This window comes from Lagopus leucura, unplaced genomic scaffold (assembly GCF_019238085.1).
Source record: "Lagopus leucura isolate 7727_CA_CO unplaced genomic scaffold, USGS_WTPT01 Super-Scaffold_73, whole genome shotgun sequence".
Classification (NCBI taxonomy): Eukaryota; Metazoa; Chordata; class Aves; order Galliformes; family Phasianidae; genus Lagopus; species Lagopus leucura.
Window position 1 is genome coordinate 52504518 of NW_024962252.1, and position 18228 is coordinate 52522745.

General features: G+C 40.1%; 1 protein-coding gene across 3 annotated transcripts in view; it reads right to left on the bottom strand.

Annotated features, from left to right (window-relative positions):
- Positions 1–18228, bottom strand: part of ARID1B (AT-rich interaction domain 1B) — a 316305-nt gene that overhangs the window by 40427 nt on the left and 257650 nt on the right. For all 3 annotated transcript variants that reach the window (XM_042895357.1, XM_042895359.1, XM_042895358.1), the window contains one exon: positions 662–807. In XM_042895357.1, coding sequence (XP_042751291.1) covers positions 662–807 — 146 coding nt within the window. The remainder of the gene's footprint in view (positions 1–661; positions 808–18228) is intronic.

Consider the following 18228-nt stretch of genomic DNA (forward strand, 5'->3'; position numbering starts at 1 on the left):
GAACTCTAAATTCACAAGTCACAGTGAGAAAGATAAACCCAACAGCTATGCTAAATATGCTTTGTTTGCAGAAGGAAGCTATGATTAAATTTCAACACTGATATTTAAATAAGTAAATGAAGAAACCCTATAGATGGTTATACAAATTCTGGAAACCCAGTAAATATGGCCTATATTTTCAGAACAGAGTAATTATTGTAAGTGTCCAACTTACAGCATCTTCAAGTCAGAGCAGGTGCACACTGTTTCTTTAAACCAGCATCACATTAAATATCTGAAATTGCAACCTTAGGAAGAAAGACACTGAAAAGCAAATAGCAGCCTCTTCAAAGAAGAGGTTTTTCTTCTCTTTCCCTCTCTTGCAGACACGCACAAAAATACACATCTACTTGTGAGTCAACACCTATGTCAAACAGGGTCCGAGTGCCACTGTAACTTTCAAAACACTGTCCTCACCTACGTGCTGTGCGAAGGACTTCATGAAAAATGCGTTACTGTACAAAAAACATGACTATCTCAGCCTAGTTTCAAATCACTCCAAACTACCCCAGCAGGGGGTGAATCAAATGAAGAACGTTATCCTCTGCCATCAGCTCAGGGCTGGTAACTTTAAACAGATTTTTTGGAGAAAGGCCACTCCTGAAAGGTTACCCACCATTACCTGTTGAACTGTTCACCATGTTAGGCGCCATGCTGTATGGAGGAGCCTGTGGGTTCATCAAGCCTGAGCTGTTGTTCATTGGCTGAGTGTAGGGGGAGCTGGAACCCATAATACCACTCTGATTCATGGCAGGAAAATTGCCTTGCCTACAAGAAGAAAAAACACACACACAATGTTTCATTACAAATCTCACTGAAGAAGGTGCTGTGGTTTGTCAAAAAGTACATCTCCTAATGTTTGCAAATTGCAAAGGAGAAGGCACACGATTAGTTCACCTTACCTACATTGGGAGCTATTAGTCTTGAATCAGTTACTGTACATCTAAGAACTGGACGGAACACAAATTTCAAGACACTGAAATACACAGTATGTGGGGTGCTTATAGTCACAATCTATCAACACAAAAATATAGGTCATATTATTTATTCTGTAAGTAGACAACAATGTGAGTCAAAATTACAGCCTAGGCATAAAAAAATTTCGGAGTGAATGAAAATTTTTACCATATAATACAAGTCCTCACCTGCCACAGCTCACAACACAGTGAAATGACCAGGAGAAAAATGGGTGCCATGGAATCTGTTACAGATTTGTTTGTCTGATGTTATCAAACACACCTTGTTTCCTGTAAATGCTTCCAGACTCAGCTTTCAAAAGAGAAAACCAACTGCATGTCTGCCTTGAATGTGATTCATGACCAAAAGTGGCGTTCACAGAAGTCCCAATGAAATCATAAAAATGTAACTTCCTGCTTCGTTTTTCCTTCAAAACAGATTTTGTGTGTGGATGTTTTTGTTTTGTGTTTCTTTTTTTAATCACACAACAGATGTTCCTGTTTCCAGTATTGATTTAGGGCCCAAAGTCATAGTTATTTAGCAAATACCATTAAAGTGACCAAAGACGTGACTGCAGCATTGAACAAAACGTCCATTTCATTGTACGTGCTGTTTAGGTCCAATCTTTCAAAAAGCTCTGTACATACTATACACTGTCAAAACAAGAAGCCTCAACAAAACTATTCCGGTTTTGAAACTTAATTGTGTGTCTATAAAATACTTCCATAATTGAGATTCACCTCTGTCTGGAAAACTGGAAGAATTCTCCAAAATATTTTTAAAGACATAACTTCAGATGCTTTTCAGTACTTGTAATGCTTAATCCAACTTCAAGAATAGCCTTTTATTCTTTTAATCTGCTATTCATTTATCTACCTTTTCTTGGCATCATTAAAGACTGCACATTATATGACATGTATATGGGCATATGGCTACACATACAAAATTGCATCTATAAATAAAAGCACAAATATACTTATTTGAATATCGATAGCATGCATAGGAAAATAAAAAAAAATCAGACCTCTTTCTTCACTGTGCCCTTGTGAAATTATGCTGTTTTTCAAATACATAAGATAAAAAAGGAAGCAGCCACATTTTGTCTTCCACAGCTTCGGTACCTGTCTGCTTTTTGTCTTCCTCCAAGAAAAAGAGAGCATTTAAATTTTACTATATAGATGGTGCAAATTGCATGCCCTTGTATCAAGATGCAGTTTTTTCTATAAATTCTGCTTTTCATTATTACGGTTATTTCAATCAAAGCAGAAAAAACCCCAAGCCAACAATCCTGAGTAACTTCAATGGCTTCTTGTCATCCCCAAACTCATGGCAGATTCTTAACACAATTGGTTGAAATAATTTTTTTTTTTTATGAGGTAGAGGAGGAAGACCATTAAAGCAATATTTGGCCTAATTTTTCTTGACACACTGTGAATTTCTTCAAAGGAAGAGAGAGCGTGTTATCTAAATAAAGCATATTTTTCCAAGTCAGTTTTGTCCTCTGCTCTCTAAAGACAAACTTTTCTTCACTCTTGCGAAGAGGCAAAGGCTCTCTTTTGATATGAAGGAGACAACTGCCATACAATGTCATTTCCCTGATGAAGCTGGTAATGCATAGCGGGGGGAAAAGATTTAAAATGCACAGTGGTACAATGCTCCAAGGGAAAGTTACAAAGGGAAAAGAGAAGAGCAGGACCATTTGGCAACAGCTTTAAGAGATTTCAGTCATACAAGCAAGCTTTTATTATGTAAATATTGTATCTTAACACCCTCCTCCCCCTTTTAATTTAGTAAAAAAATTCTATATCTCAATAAATGCTGTGAATTGAAAAGTTCTTTCCATGCTGGATAAGTGAAATTCTTCCCATTACTGGGCAAAGATACGAACGAAGATGAAGAAAGTGTATATGTGCATTTTTACATTTTAAAAAAGGAATAATAGATCTTGAAAGGTTCTTTTATGGACTGCAGATGGGATTCTGGAAAAGACAGATGTCTCCACAGGTATCTGCCTCTCCAATGTCCTTAATTTGCTTAAAAAAATACACGGGAGTATTGTACCTCGCAGGTAAGCTGAAATTGGTCTCGATCTACTAATATTTCAACACTATTACTTCCTATAACATGTACATCTCCTAAGCTGTGGGTCTGTTCTTTGTCTCAAAGTGAAGTACAACCTATTTCATGTTACCCACTTTGGATACCAATCTCAATTGTAGTTCATGAAAGCACCCTGCTGCACAACAGCTTTAAATCAAAAAGTAGGAAACTATTTCCAGTTGAGACAGAGTGTAAATTAAATATAAGGAATATAGTAGCTTTGGCCAGGACAGGGAGAAAACAACCAAAGTTTACAAAATTGCTTCTGTACCCTGAAAGATCTGAATGGCAGAACCTCGTTTTAAAATTTTATCTAGATAGGCAATGCCTTTCCTTGTCATACTCCCATGTAATGTCACGCTTAGAAGGGATACCACTCTGTCACTGGAAAGAGCTCTGCAAGTGATGGACTCAGCACCATCCTTGCACAACGCTGCTCTTCCCCCCTCCCCATAGAGTATGCAGGAGCTAACTCAGCAACTTCGAAAGGTGACATCCTGTAAAAGTTATTTTATTCTGAGATTGGGTACAGTGTGCAGAATGGAGCTTCTACACATATTATTCTGCTCTGTGATGGCCTGGAATGGAAAGTTTCTTAAGGGAGAAATAATCAGGTATTACTTCAGCCTTTAATTCTCATTCCACAGTGAGCCTCCTTTGAGTAAAGACTGCCGACTGTGACAAATTGTGCTGCATCAGTGCTGTAATATGAAGTGGAGTCCATTAAGAACTGAGCTGAGATCACCAAATTCATTCTGATTAACCTCCAGGTCACTAAACACTTATAAATATGTTACATAGCAGCTGCTAAACATATTTATATATGCTTAAGGTCACAGCATCATCTGTTGGTTGTTGGAGTTAAGTCAAAAATCTTATGTTTCCTTCTGTGCTGCTTTTAAGTAAAGGAATATCCAATGTACTATTTAAGAAGTAGTTATCTCAAAAATATACTACTATATTCTCTTCTACATCTTCCAATTCCCTCCTCCATTTTTCTGGGAGGCTAAACAAAAATAAATACTTTCAAAAACTGTTTACTGTACATGTAGTGACATCTAATGGCAAAAATTCAAGTGACTGCCTATGAATTCTACGGCTTAACAAACCCAGTTAAGTATATGATTCCACAGTATCACAGACTCATAGAATCATCTGAGTTGGAAGGGATCTTTAAAGGTCATCTAGTAGAACTTCCCTACAATGAATTGGAACACCTACAGCTAGAAATTAAGAAAAGAAACATTTATGTTGAGTATAATTAAAAACATCTGAATGGTGAGATGCAGTTGCCTTCTGAGGGAGTGAATGAAATCCCAATACCTGACATGCACACACACACACACACCACATCAGAAAATGCACTGGTCAGAGAAATCCTGCATTACATATGTACCAGATGATCTGTCAGATATTTTCCAGGTGTAACCTGTCTTACACAGTGATTCCAGATCATACATTTTTCTGCATTTAGAAGAAAAAATATCTAGCTAATATAAATTTAGGATTATGCTATCAGTTTAAACACCACACTTAAGCATACATGTTTCTTCTTTCTGCTCTACTGTTACAAGTACACCTCCAAGTATTCTGCAAACGGAAGAGACTAAAAATGGGAAAGGGAGGAATCTGATTACTACTCTGTTGAGAATGTACTAATTTACAGCACTTGCATAATGTCAGAGCCAGTTGATATGCTCGAGGAAAGGCCTACCACCCAGGGAGACCCAGAAAGGCTAGAGGAATGTGCTGATGGGAACCTCATGAAATTCAACGACAGCTACACCATGCAGGGAAGAGTGAGCCCCCTGCAGCTGTGTGGCTAGCGCTTGACTGAGTGGAGCAGCTTTGCTGAAAAGGCTCTAGGGGTGCTGGCAAACCGGGAGCTGAGCAGGAGCCAGCCGCATGCCCTGGCAGCAAAGAGAACAAGCGACATCTTGGGCTGTGTGACCTGGAGATTTTAAAGAACCAGAGATTGAGCAAAATGATCATCTCCTTTAGTCAGCATTCATCAGATGGCATCTAGGGTATCACGTTCTGTTTAGGACCCCCAATAAGGGAAAGAACAATAAACTGGAGTAACGTTCACAGAGAGTCCTTAGGAAGGCTGTAATACTTGCTAAGGGGGCTAAGGGGCTAAGCTACCAGGGCTGGTTCAGCCTGAAGAAGACGCAGCTTTGGGAGATGTAAGAGCAGTTCCCCAGCACCTACAAGAAGGTCATCAAGAAGACGGAGGTGTGTTCTTCACAGTGGGGCAGGGTGGGAAGACACAAGACAACAGACAATAGTTAAAATATGAGAAGAGAAGACTGGAAATAAGGAAGCCATTTTTTCCAGTGAAAACAATGATTTGACAGGGTCTCTCTGTTCTTAGATGTTTTCAAGACCCAAATGGATAAAGCACTGAATTCTCAGGTGAGCCTGCAGTGAAGAAGAGGTCAGAACGGAGATGTACTGAAGTCCGTTCCAGCATGAATGACCCTGTGATCCTAAACTACACCTTCGCTGTGCTGTCGATGGTCTGATATACACTATCAGGTCCAAAATAAAACTGGTCAAATTCAAAACATTCCCTTTTAAGAAGGTCATGCTCTGCACTTTTGTTTTCCTTCGTCTGCAATCTACACAAAGCTTAATTTGCACTTAATCTCTTTTCTCTGTAAAATAAGTAGCAGCAGATCTAATTGTATCTTCTGAGCTAATGCAGAAGTCCACATATTTGAAAAGAGGGGATGACATGCAAGATCTGGTCATCATTAAAAAGCAGAACAAAGAAATAATGAGAAAAAAGAGCACTGACAGTACAAAGAAGCACACAAGTGATCACAGCTGCTAAGCAGTGTCTCCTATATGGAGATGTCTTTCTTTAATTGGATCTGAAGTCACCAGTAGGTTACTGTGCTGTCTATGACTGCTACAAAGAAGTCACTCTGCAGCACTGAGACCTCACGTTATGTACTTGCTGGTATGTGATTTAGGTCCCCCTCAGAGCTGCCATCTGATTAAAGTTTTTATTGCTGTCTTCCTCAGATTTGAACAGACAATTGACTACAAAATGAAATTCAGAGGTGAGTCCACTATAGTTGTGGACAACAACGAAAGTGGGCTAAGCTTCTCAGAAGAAGAAATGAAGACACAACTTTTTACATGGAAACACATCTAAGCCCAAGCTTTTGCTGTGAGCAGAGGGATCAAGTCCTCTGACTTAATGTAAATTTTCTGGCATGAATTAGGATCTCTGCACTCTCCTCTCAATCTAGACCTGTAAGACTGGAGCAAAGCACTTCACATAGTCAGAAAAACTGATCCAGTTCCTGAAACGAGCCCTGCGGCAGCCAGAACATGGGATGTCAAGCACTAAGACCTGCAGTGTACAGCTGAAGGCTTAAGAAGCAGAGGGTCTAGGTGGGCTGGAGGTGAGGAGTTTGGGACAGAGAAGATGGAAATAGAGTAGGTGGAAAAAGAAGAACAAACCACAAGGATTGGGAGTATTGTTATGAGGTGCCGAAAGGGTGTTAACGGAGGGGAGGGTGGTGGATGCATCAGAGGAAGAAGAAATGGAATCATAGAAAGAGGAACATTCTCTGACAGAGAACTGTTATTCCCAGAGCAAATGCAGGGGAGGGCCCTCCAGCAGATGTAGGGCCTCTCAGACAGGTCTGCCCTGCTTCAGACAGCACAGGAGGGGTTCAGAGGGGAATCTCAAAAGCAGGGTGCTATGACATGTGCCTTCCTGCAGCTCCACAGCTCGGGTCCCCAGCACGGCAAGACCGAGGCTGGCAGCATGTGACAGTGAGGTGACAGCGAAAGAAAGGTGCTGGAGGAACATGGGAGCCAGAATTGCCTCTGCAGCCATGGGGGTTGGAAAGATATGGCTGTGGTGTCTGTGAAGCTGACAGTGCTCTGGCAACAGGGAATGGCTGGAGAAAATGGGGATGGGTAGTTCTTGTCCCAGCCTCTATGATGGGCAGGCAGGGGACAACACCAGGCAGATCTGCAGGTGTGAGCTCAGGTCAGGAAGAACTGTCACCAAGTCACACATATCCTGGTAGCCACAAGCTTGCCTGGCCACCGGAGTGACTGGATGGTGGAGGAAATTAAAAAAAGGTCCACAACATGAGCTCATGGAAGTTTGCCATTCTCACTCCAGGTCTTTAACCTACATCAGTTTTGCAGCAAACACACTGTCTCTGGGGAGCAATTTGTGTAAACATTTTAAAAGGAACTTTTTTTTTTTTTTTTTAATGCTGACATGCTGCTAAGGTGGCTACCTGATTGCAAACTGTGAAAATGACTGTTAACCTGCACTCACAAATCACAGCATACTGACCAAATTGCCCTGTGCTTATCTGTGCCAGGTATGCAGCATGACAGCATTTCCTCTCTCTTTTAAATGTCAGACTATGATTTGGGGGGTTGTTATTTAAACACACTGACCTGCACAATAACCAGAAGTACTTCATTTAAATCTGTCTTGAGCTGGGACTAGCCTTAAAGCACTTATAATCTGTCATACTTTGACACCAAACGGATTATTATAATGAGAGTAATTCAGGAGTGAGACCGGCAAATGCCTTTTCCCTGGAGAATTCACACATAAACATGTGCATGCAGATACATATGCTCTTTTGTTATGGGTTTTCCTTAGTGATATAACACCACGAGCTTCCCTGGAGAAATTGTTTCTGTCATCAGGGGACATGGGAGAACTGGAGGAGGGAGAAGAAAGCAAGGGAAAGTACACAGTAACATCGCTTGTTTTGCTCTGATGGGAAATTCATCAGTGAGTCATCGCTGTTAGCAAAGGCCAGTACACACAAAATCCAAATACTGGCTCGAAAAACTATAAAAAGGCATTAAAGGCAATTCCCATGCAAATAACACAAATTCAAAATCACTATGTATGAAATCAAAGTATCTCTCTCACATGTTAGCTGCTGCTATAGATGTGCTAACCGGAATTTCCATTTCCTCCCTTTGTTGGGCAGGGAAGCTCACCATCGCAGTAACAAGTTTTAGACAAGCAACCATGGCGATGTGGCAGGTGTTAGCTCTGCCATGAAGGCTTTGATGAAATTCATTTTTCAGAAGGAGAAAGAGAATGTTACGCCTATGTGTGTGCATGTATGACAAGAGAGGCCAAGGCTCTGCAATGCATACGATGCTGAAAAAAAACCATGAAACAAAAATGAAAAATCATCCAGATTTGCTGTCTGTGTGTGTGTGTCTGCTGACATTCAACACGCAGATTAAGCACTGGACTGCTCTGTGCATCAACCAGGCCTAAGAGGCAATGCTAAAATGGGGAATCATTTTCTAGCATCATTATTACATGATAGTGCACATCACCTTGCAATCCACTGCAATCTGACCAAGTACACTGCCTGTTCTGTTAGTCTGGCTGATCTAAAGATTATTATATGGCATACTTTTTGGGAAGAATAACAGAGATTGCTTTTCTAAATATACTCATTTTTCTTCTGATTACGTAAATACTTCTGCCTTTAGCATCATCACCATTACATATATCTTACTAAAAAACTACCAAGGAGAAGGGGAAACTAAAAAAAATTGCTCCAATCAGACCTGCTCAGCCCCCTAGAAAAGCAGGCACAAAGCCTTATGCTATTATCATGACGTTAAACATTTCTGCAATGTAAACATACGCCCGACACCAAACATGGGAAGAGGAACACCAGAGGCATATGTAATTCATGAATGCTGGTGCTAATGCAAGATGGCCACGCAACATCTGTACAGCTGAATGCAGGTTGAAATAATAATAAATGTCTCTATCCTATAGATAACAAAAACTGAGGAAGAAATCCAAGATTAGTAGTGATCTTCAAAATAAGGCAAAAAGAATAATAAAACAGTTGAATACAAGGAGGAAAACAGCACAAGCCTGCAAAATTAAACTCTTAACTTCATTCAGCAGGTCAAGGAATGTGATCCTCTTCCTCTGCTCTACACTGGTGAGGCCACATTTAGACTCCTGTGCCCAGTTCTGGGCTCCCCAGTTCAAAAAAAACCAGGAATCTCCTAGAAGGAGTCCACTGGAGGGCCACAAGGATGATAAAGGGTCTAGAGCATCTCCCATATGAGGAAAGGATGAGAAACCTGAGTCTGTTCAACCTGGGGAGGAGAAGACTGAGTAGGGATCTGATAAATGAATATAAATATTTACAGGGAGGTGGGAGGCAAATGGATGAGGCCATGCTCTTCTTGGTGGTGTGTAGCTATAGGACAAACTTGAACATAGGAAGTTCTGTAATAATATGTGGAGGAACTTCTTTACAGTAAGAGTGACAGAGCACAGGAACAGGTTCCCAGAGAGGTTGTGGAGTCTCCTTCTATGGAGACATTCAAGACCTGTCTGTCTGTGCAACCTTTTGCAGGGAACCTGCTTTAGTAGGGGGGCTGGATTTGATAATCTCTTGAAGTCCCTTCCAACCCCTGCAATTCTGTGATCCTGTGATATGATCCCATACCCCATATTGTTGTGTGCCTGAAAGTCACGAAGGATATTAAGTGAAATGCTGCAGTATTCTTTTTTTTTTTTTTTTTTAATTTTTAATGTAACAACTATTCCCCTTTATTTTATAAAGCTCCTTCTGCATTAATTAAAATCTTGGTGGTCCAAATTTCACAGTGACCACAGCACTTGGTCACTAGTCTTTAAACCCAGAGGGATTACCTGAAATGCCCTTATTTAACAGTATTCTTACAATTGCAGCCAGACCTTCACACTTGAATTTATTTGTATAAGAACAAATTAAGTCCTCTGTAGTCACTGCAACCTGTGCTAGATAAATGAAATATAATCCTGTGTGACAGAAAACACAGGACTACTGCAAAGCGGGCCAAGTGAAATGGCTTGTAATCCCGCTGAAGCGCTGCCCTTAGTGACCCCTGCCTACCTGCCTGACAATGCAGATTTAAACAGCGGCTCTCAGGGCAGCAGCTGGCATGCTGTCCCCATCAGATAGAATATCTCAGCACTAAAAGGGGACCTGTTTCTGAGTCCAAGAGGAGTGTGTGCTGGGTAAAAGAGGGATGTGTACAGCAAGCAAAAGCATGCATGAGCTGGGTTTCTAGAAAAAAATAATAATAGTCCTGTACAACACAATGCAGCCAAGATCAATGAGAGCACTGCAAAGGGTGCTTTAGCCCTGTGTGACTTGATACCAAAGTTAGGAATGACTCATATGACTCTCTCACTATGTACCTTCTATTTTTGTGCACGTTATAAATAGCTTTATTAAAAAGTCGGAAGGCCCTATGAACTCTCTCCCAGAATGATGACTTGAAAGTGGGTAAGTATGTTCCCAGTACACTCATAGCCCAGAGGTCACCAAAGTGTGGTGCTAAAAAGCTGCAGGAAGCTAAGGACACAGTGTGTATCTCATCGCTCCAATTTCCTTGGGCGTAGCCTGACTCCAGTGCTCCCTGCTCTTTCATCTGGGGATGCAATTCTCTCGCTGCCTCTCACCTCCCTCCTTGCAATGCTCAGTCACACTCTTGCACTGCTTCTGAGCACCACTCAGCTCCACTGAGCTCACTGTGCTGGCAATCAGCTGAAAATCTAATAAAATCCTGACCATTTCATGGCAGCTCCTCAATGTATCTTTTCATAGTAAATGTCATCTGGCTGACAGCATGCTGAACGCAACTGTGCATGTGCAGCAGCATGGAGAGGAAGTTCTCCAAAGGGATTTCCCAGCAGACACATTTTCACTTACCTATCTTTGCCCAATAGCCTGGAGCTATTACATGTTTATCAATATTATTACTACCACTATTACCGTCAGTCTCGGCATTTTGGCACTCCAGACAGTTTCACAGCAGCAGAGTGGTGCATATGTCAGTATAGTTTCAGCTGGCTCTTTTCTTCATTTTTGGCTCAGGAGATGCCTGAAACCTACCGTGACAACTGCAACAGGTATTTAATTAATGTGTTAGAAGCAGCGGCGGCTCTCATTAGAAAAAAAAACACCACCACCACCCTACTGCTGTTACTGTTTAAAATGACTCTTACAATGTTACTTGTATGGCCAGTTAGAACAGATGCTCCATTTTGAGCTCCATTACTATAGTTAAGGGCTCTTTCCATTCACATTTCCCCACGCAACACTGCTAAAAATTATTTAATTTTCTCTCAACCATCACCATTGTAAAAAGCTTAAAACTGCTCTAAAACCCGAAATCTGCCTAACATTTTTTATGTCTCTCACTTTCACAAAAATCCAAGTCTGTTCAGTCACAGTCTTGTACTTGCACAATATACGCGCCAAATCACACACGGCGGTCGTGGCACTGGTTTTCTTCATGAATCCCATTAAACAGATGGCTATTCTCCTGTTTTCTGCTGACTACTTCAGCAATTTAAACTAGTAGATCTTCTGGCAAATAGACAAAAGCGAAAATCTGGCTTTTTAACCTCAAATATTTCTTGTCAGACTAAAACGAGCACTCAATCTAAAATCCTCCTTTGTTCTTTATTTTTGTATTGAAAAAAACATCAATACACCTTAAAGATCACATTTTGAAGTTCAGAATTCCTATGTAGCATCTGGTTCTAAGGCAGAACGTTAATGAATACAGCACAATTTTGTTACAAAATACTTCTTCTACAGCTCTCCTAGATAACCAAATAAAGCCAAAAACAATCATGACACAATAATAATCAAATTAGAATAGGCTTTAGATGACGAAAAATTCTGTGATTCTGAAAATCAGCCCTCCTTCCCAATACACTTCCACAAACTAATTGTTACTTTCCAAGGGAGGAAAGGAGTAGGACTTGAGGTCTCTGGTTAATCTCTAATGGCATGAACAGCATTCAGCAGTCTACTTGATTGATGAGTAACCAAAAAAGAAAAAAAACATATCCCCAAATCACTGGTTGCCTGCATGAGCTCTGCAGCATGGTGACATCCAGGGCTCCAAAATGATGGATTTACCTTTTAGTGAAACAAAATTCCAGATAAAAACATATTTCTCTCAGTCTCCCACAAGAAATGGCTTTGGTGAGCTCAGCATGTAAAGATTCTTCCCATCCTTACAGAATTTTATCAGCAATTTTGAGCTGATCCACAAAATGCATCTCCATTAAAAAAAAAACATAATAGTGAAAGAGTGGTTTTCAGCTCTCCCTTTAATACAGCAAGTGCATACAAGCTAAGTTACACTTCACTCCTCCTAATACATTTCAGAAAAAATCCAAATATGGGTCTGCTCTAAAAAGTAAAACCTGAGGAAAAGAAGTCCCCCCCCCTTTTTTTTAAAAAAAAAAAAAAGAAAAAAAGAACAAATAAAAAAACCAGCTTGATACAAATGACTATTTCTCATTATGAGGGAAGAGGCATGGGACCTTTTGAAGAAAAAACGTCAATACTGGTTAATAACCCCATTAGAAATTACAATTAAAGGAATTGCTGATATTTGGACTTTAACCTCTCAGATCTCACTATCTTGGCATAGGAAGAAAATATTCCACTGGTTGCAGAAATGTAGCCAGCTTCAGGTGGTGTGAGTGCAGCAGCTCCTCAGAGCTCATAGCATCACCATGCAGTCACTTTGGCCAAGAAGCAATAATGCTTCGTCCAGCTGAAACTATACGGAGCCTTTTTTTTTTTTTTTTTTAATTTGGAGGCCACAATGGAGTTTCACCAACTGAAATTCAAAAAGCACTACCAGAAAGCAAGGTGGGGCTCATTTCATTGCGATCTGTCAGGATCCCTAAAAGAAATCACAGCTCTTTGGAAGAGTGAGGTGTTGGGGAGAAATAACCCATGTTTTGAGACTTAAGAATTGGGAATGGGCTGAATTTGGACAGGAGTGATTCCTTCTCGGTAACTGTATACAGAATGTTAAATAAAAGACTGGGCAGAAAGAGCCTTTCTGCTACTGGCCTATTTCAAAGGCAACAGATAACGCACCCCAGCATTGGCTCCAATTATGCCTCCTAGTCCTAATCTTAGCCTCGTTTACTTTGGGGATTTCACAGTTGGCAGCCCTTCATCTAGAAGTAGCCTGCTTTGAATAAGCAAAGAGACCTGAATGAGTACTTAACCTTCCTGCACTCCACTGCACTTCCCAGCAGAGAACAGCACCTCAGAGTTTAAGGGAAGGAGAGAAAACAATAGAAAATATATGCTCTCTCCAGGGATTAAAGACACATTAAAGTTTTACAGTAGCACTTGAAGTCTTCCTGCTACTTAACCACAGCTTTTTAAAATCACAATTAGAATTTTAAACCCAAAGTATCAAGATCAAAAAGGCTAGACTGGAAAATGCTGCATAGGAGTTGACAGGATCTAGGATGTAAAATACCTGGAAGAGTTTGGTCTTTTATTTATATTATTATTCTTTTTAAAAAATTTATTCACAATTTCTGCCTCATTCTTTTTCCTTCTGACATTTTAATGCACCATGTCCATTACTATATTTCCTCACCAGTACCTTCTAGTCCATCAGAAGTGCTGCATTACCCTGCTGTTGGAGAACATAATACAGAAAAAGTGCTCTGCTGGCACCAGCAACACGGAGTATGAATTATACATACAGAGCAGTAGAGAAATGCTGAGGGAAGGTTAGTCTATATATGCGCACAAGTGTGAATGCGCATATTTACACGCACAGGCTAAAAAGAAGACATAAAATATATGTTTTATCTCATTTATGCTAATTTTAAACATTTCTCAGTACAACAGAAATCCTCTAATACCACTGTAGCTGTTTCAGATCAGTCTGGGGATAGAATGCAAACTAATCCATATTCTTTTGAGTTCACCACGACGAGGCTGTAGTAGCTACTCTCTCTGAACTGAACATGTACTGGGAACCAGTCATTCACCAGCGAATGTAGACACTATGGGCTCAACTATCCATTAACAGTGGACAAAACAGTGTACCTTTTCACTGGAGAAAAAATATTTGTAACTTAATATACTTCATCTGTATATTTACCTCTAACTTAAATATTTTAAGATATCATTTTATAAAAAGATGGATGTAAAACCTATTCATACACAGCTGCACACACACTTTGTAAGTAAGCCCCAAATACCTCTTCCCTTATGATGTGAGCTCTCTACTCACCATATCTAGTACGATCCTAAAGCTTTTGTTCTTCCTGAATTTGGGAGAATAGCTCAAGTCAGAGTCAGTCATGTGGCTCTGGGAAGCCTTAAAGTAGCAGACTCCCCAGGCCTCTACATTCCTAAGGATTTGTCTGGGAAAGCAACAGGTGAGCTAAAAATCTGAGAATTATGAATTTTGCTTCCTTCCAGCTACCCTGAAACTTCAGAGTTTTTATGTTTAAGAATCACAGAAAGCACACACATGTACGTGTCACGCCTATGATTACCCACCCCTTTGCAACCCACTTTGCTCACATTATGCTGAAACAACTGCTGAGCAGTTGAGACAGAGCCACATTTTAAAGTGCCGAAAAATACGTCAAAGCAATGCTACACCGTACATTACTACAGAAACTGAACACCATTTCCCAGGTGGCACAGGGAGCAGCAAACAATCATGTAAATATGTACCTTAGATTTAGCAGCTTGGAGACCAGGATTTAAAATGGCCAGAGATTGCAACTATCTAAGCTGGGTCCCAATTCCTCAGTTTAATAAACTATTCTGTCTAAATTGTATCCTCTAAAATCAATGAAATTGAATTCTAAATTCAATCTTTAAAAAAAAAATAGCTTTAATTTACAAAATTGGAATATGCAATCCCAAGAAGCATATTAAGGCAGGGTACACTGAGTTCACAGGCACGGCATTCAAAGAGTCCCATCTCCAACTGCTTAGAAAACATGCTCTGAACGAACTCCTTGCTGGTGAGAGATAGTGAAAATGATGGTGACAAGCATACAGCTCCAAAAACGTCTACTGACTTCAAGTGTCAACCTAATCATTCTCTGAGGTCTGCACTGTTGTAGCAAAAGCAAAAGCTTGCAGACAGTGAACACGAAGTCCCCAAAAGTTTCAAGATGGACATACTGAGGAACTCAAAACTGACTAGAATTTTGTGAAGATATAGACTAATTTTGTTGCCTTTCACATCCCCATTAGCAGAGAAAATGCTATCTTGTTTGCTTAAAATTGCTTACTTTTACAGAAGACTCGCTGTGTTGCAGATCTGTACATACAAAAATACTTATCTATCACTATAAATACATCTATTGTTGTAAGAACTATAATGTGCTAACAGACAGTATTTTGATACCATCTAGACTTCAGAGATCTCCACTGAGCTGTAACGTCCACCAGCAGAACCAGCCCTGGTACCCTGGGCAGTGCTCACATAAGCTAACAAAAGTCTCTCCTCCAAGTTCAGTGGATACAGTCCTTATCAGTAAACAGATGTATTGTGACTAAGACAGATACAATATGAAAAACACTATCTTGCAGCTCTTCTAGACTGCCTTCTTGTAAATGAGAATTTAAACACAGTGTATTAGTTATTTTGCTTTCCTAATATAAAATGTTAGCCAGACTAAGCATACATCTTTGTGATGCCACAGATACTACTGGTTCAACAAAGAGATTTCTGAAAGAAAGACTTCTCATTCTTTTAGCCTGATAAGTGAAATCTCATTTGGAAATGCTGCCCTGTGTATATTAGTACATTGTAAGATTTTAGGCTACAGGAAAAGTATTCTGTAGCTGTAGGAAGTAATCCAAGCTTAACGTAGAACTGATCTCCTGATGAGGTCAAAGGCTAACTCAAATGGTGTAAACCTACTATCTTCCACAGCCACTGCTTCTATTTTCATGTTTTTATCTTTCCTAATTAAATTGGAGGCAGCCTGCAGAGAATGATACCCTAGGTATAACCAGTTGACACACATTTTGATCATTTAGCCCTGGTTAAATGACAGTGATTTTCAGCCCTAGTGAAAGCGATTTCGTTCTGATGCATGCCATTTAAATTCATTCTACACAGCTACTTAATGTGGCTTGGCAATGCAGAGGCAAAACAGCCTTCTGTGTCTACATGAGAATCCTGTGCTGGTAAAGGACAGATTTGTGGATTAGCAGCTGAAGATAAACTACTTTCCCTTATTGATACTTGGCTACTGATTCAACAACTTGACCCTGAAGGGGATCACAACCATCTTGTACAGAAATACTGCTGTGTAACCATGACTCAAACACAACCATTTCGTCTTCCCTTCAAGTGTACACAGAGGGGTGTGTTTTATGGTAGTAACACCCCAACAGTTTGTGAACTTCAAAGCTGAATCTTATCAACTTATCAACTTAGGAATAAAAAGGTCAGATGCTATTAATGTGTTTTGGCATATAAAAGAAGACATCTTTCCATTAAGAGAAAATAGTACGGTGTAAGTCTTCTCCCATTTCACTGACTTTTGCTTTTTAAACCGAAGAGCCAGTAGACTTCTGTTCTAATTTTTTGTTTTGCTTTTCACTTTATCATGTACACATACCTGAATAATGTTATTAATGAAAAAAATGTGACACAAACAAAAGCAGCAATAAAACACTGGTGATTAAAACTTGTTGATAACTATGAAGGCAGCAGTAGGTTGGATATTAGACATTTCCTAGGGAAGCAGTAACTGAAGTAACATGGTGATGGTCAAGTCCATGAAAACCAAATCTCAGTTGAAGCTAGACTAGGTCATAAGCAAGCAATAGGCCACTTCAGTTATATTTTCCTAGTCATTTAACTCATAATACTGCTACAGATACAACAGTGGGAAGGACACTGCTGAACAAAAAAGTAGCTATGTTTCAGGGAATTTTTTGGACTGAATACTTGGTGCTTCTTAAAATCCTTCTAGTGACTAACAAATATTTCAAACACAAGTATGCTCAATTACAGCATAATAAAACTTCTCTGAAAATCCCATTAAGAAATCCCGTAATCACTTTGGCAGTAAATCACCAGTCAGAAAGGCATCACACTTTGGGGGAGTGGATCACTGAGGCCCCAGTGACAACAGCAGGAAGAATTCAGAAGAATGACATCGTGCAGTACAGCTGCGAGGAGAAAACATCAACAACATGGGGAGAGAGATGTTGGATGGAGGGGAGGATGAGGAGAGAAGGACACCCCGTTCTTTCTCAGTGACAAGCGCCTTCATTTCCTTCTCAGGCAAGAAATAAAGACAAATGCTGAAAACTACATACAACATGTGAATAAGTGAATTTAGTAAAAAGAAAACGAAAAATGAAAATCCCTTCTATAACGCAAGTATCTGTGAATCACACGATTTTTATATTTCTTCGGCTGACAGACTGCATGCTCATAAATATTAAAAACATTGCCAGGGTCACGAAGCAAGTCCAGTTTACGTGACCTGTAAACATGAGCCTGTACTGGTCAGGCTGGTGCCTCAAGGGAATCTGAGCATAGCCAACGTTGGCATGCTGTGAAAAAAACATGGGGCATCTGCCAGCCCCAGACTGGCTGGGGTAAGCCAGGAACTTAATGTATGGTGGCCTAAAGCAGAACAAAAAACATCCTCTTCAGATTTGCTCTGTATCAGAAATACAAATTGCTGTCAAGTACATTCCTTCCATAAACAATGGAAGGAGGACTTGCAGGAACAGCTGAAAGCCTTTATTGCTTTCTCCCCTGCATTTGACTAGAGATCAAGGGGAAAACAGTGTACTTGTGGCATTAGAGGGGCTTCACGAAATTTTCAGTTTACTAATAACCCTTTTGCCAGTATTTGCAATAGATATTTGATGACTGCAGTCCATTAACAAGTGCTAGATCACTGGAACGGGCATTATGTGATGACATGGCTCTGAAATGGTGCACTTTTGCCCACACAAAGCTAGAATCCAAAAGTATCTTTACAAAACTGACTTGAAATGAAGATGTGAGATAGGTGTGGTGATCTCTTAATTTAGTTTTTGATCGAACAACACACACTATGCTCAGTGTAAGCTGAATCACAACTGAACACCTTACACTAAGAACAAACCAAGTTTTGTAAAGATGTGTCCTTTTCCTCATTATGTGATTACACATCTAAACCTGCAGCTAAAGCAATGGCCCATTTATTCCTTCCAGCCTGACCTATCAGTTTGCAGCCTAACAGGCAGTCCAGAAACAGAGTTCTGTAAACTCGACTAGACAGAT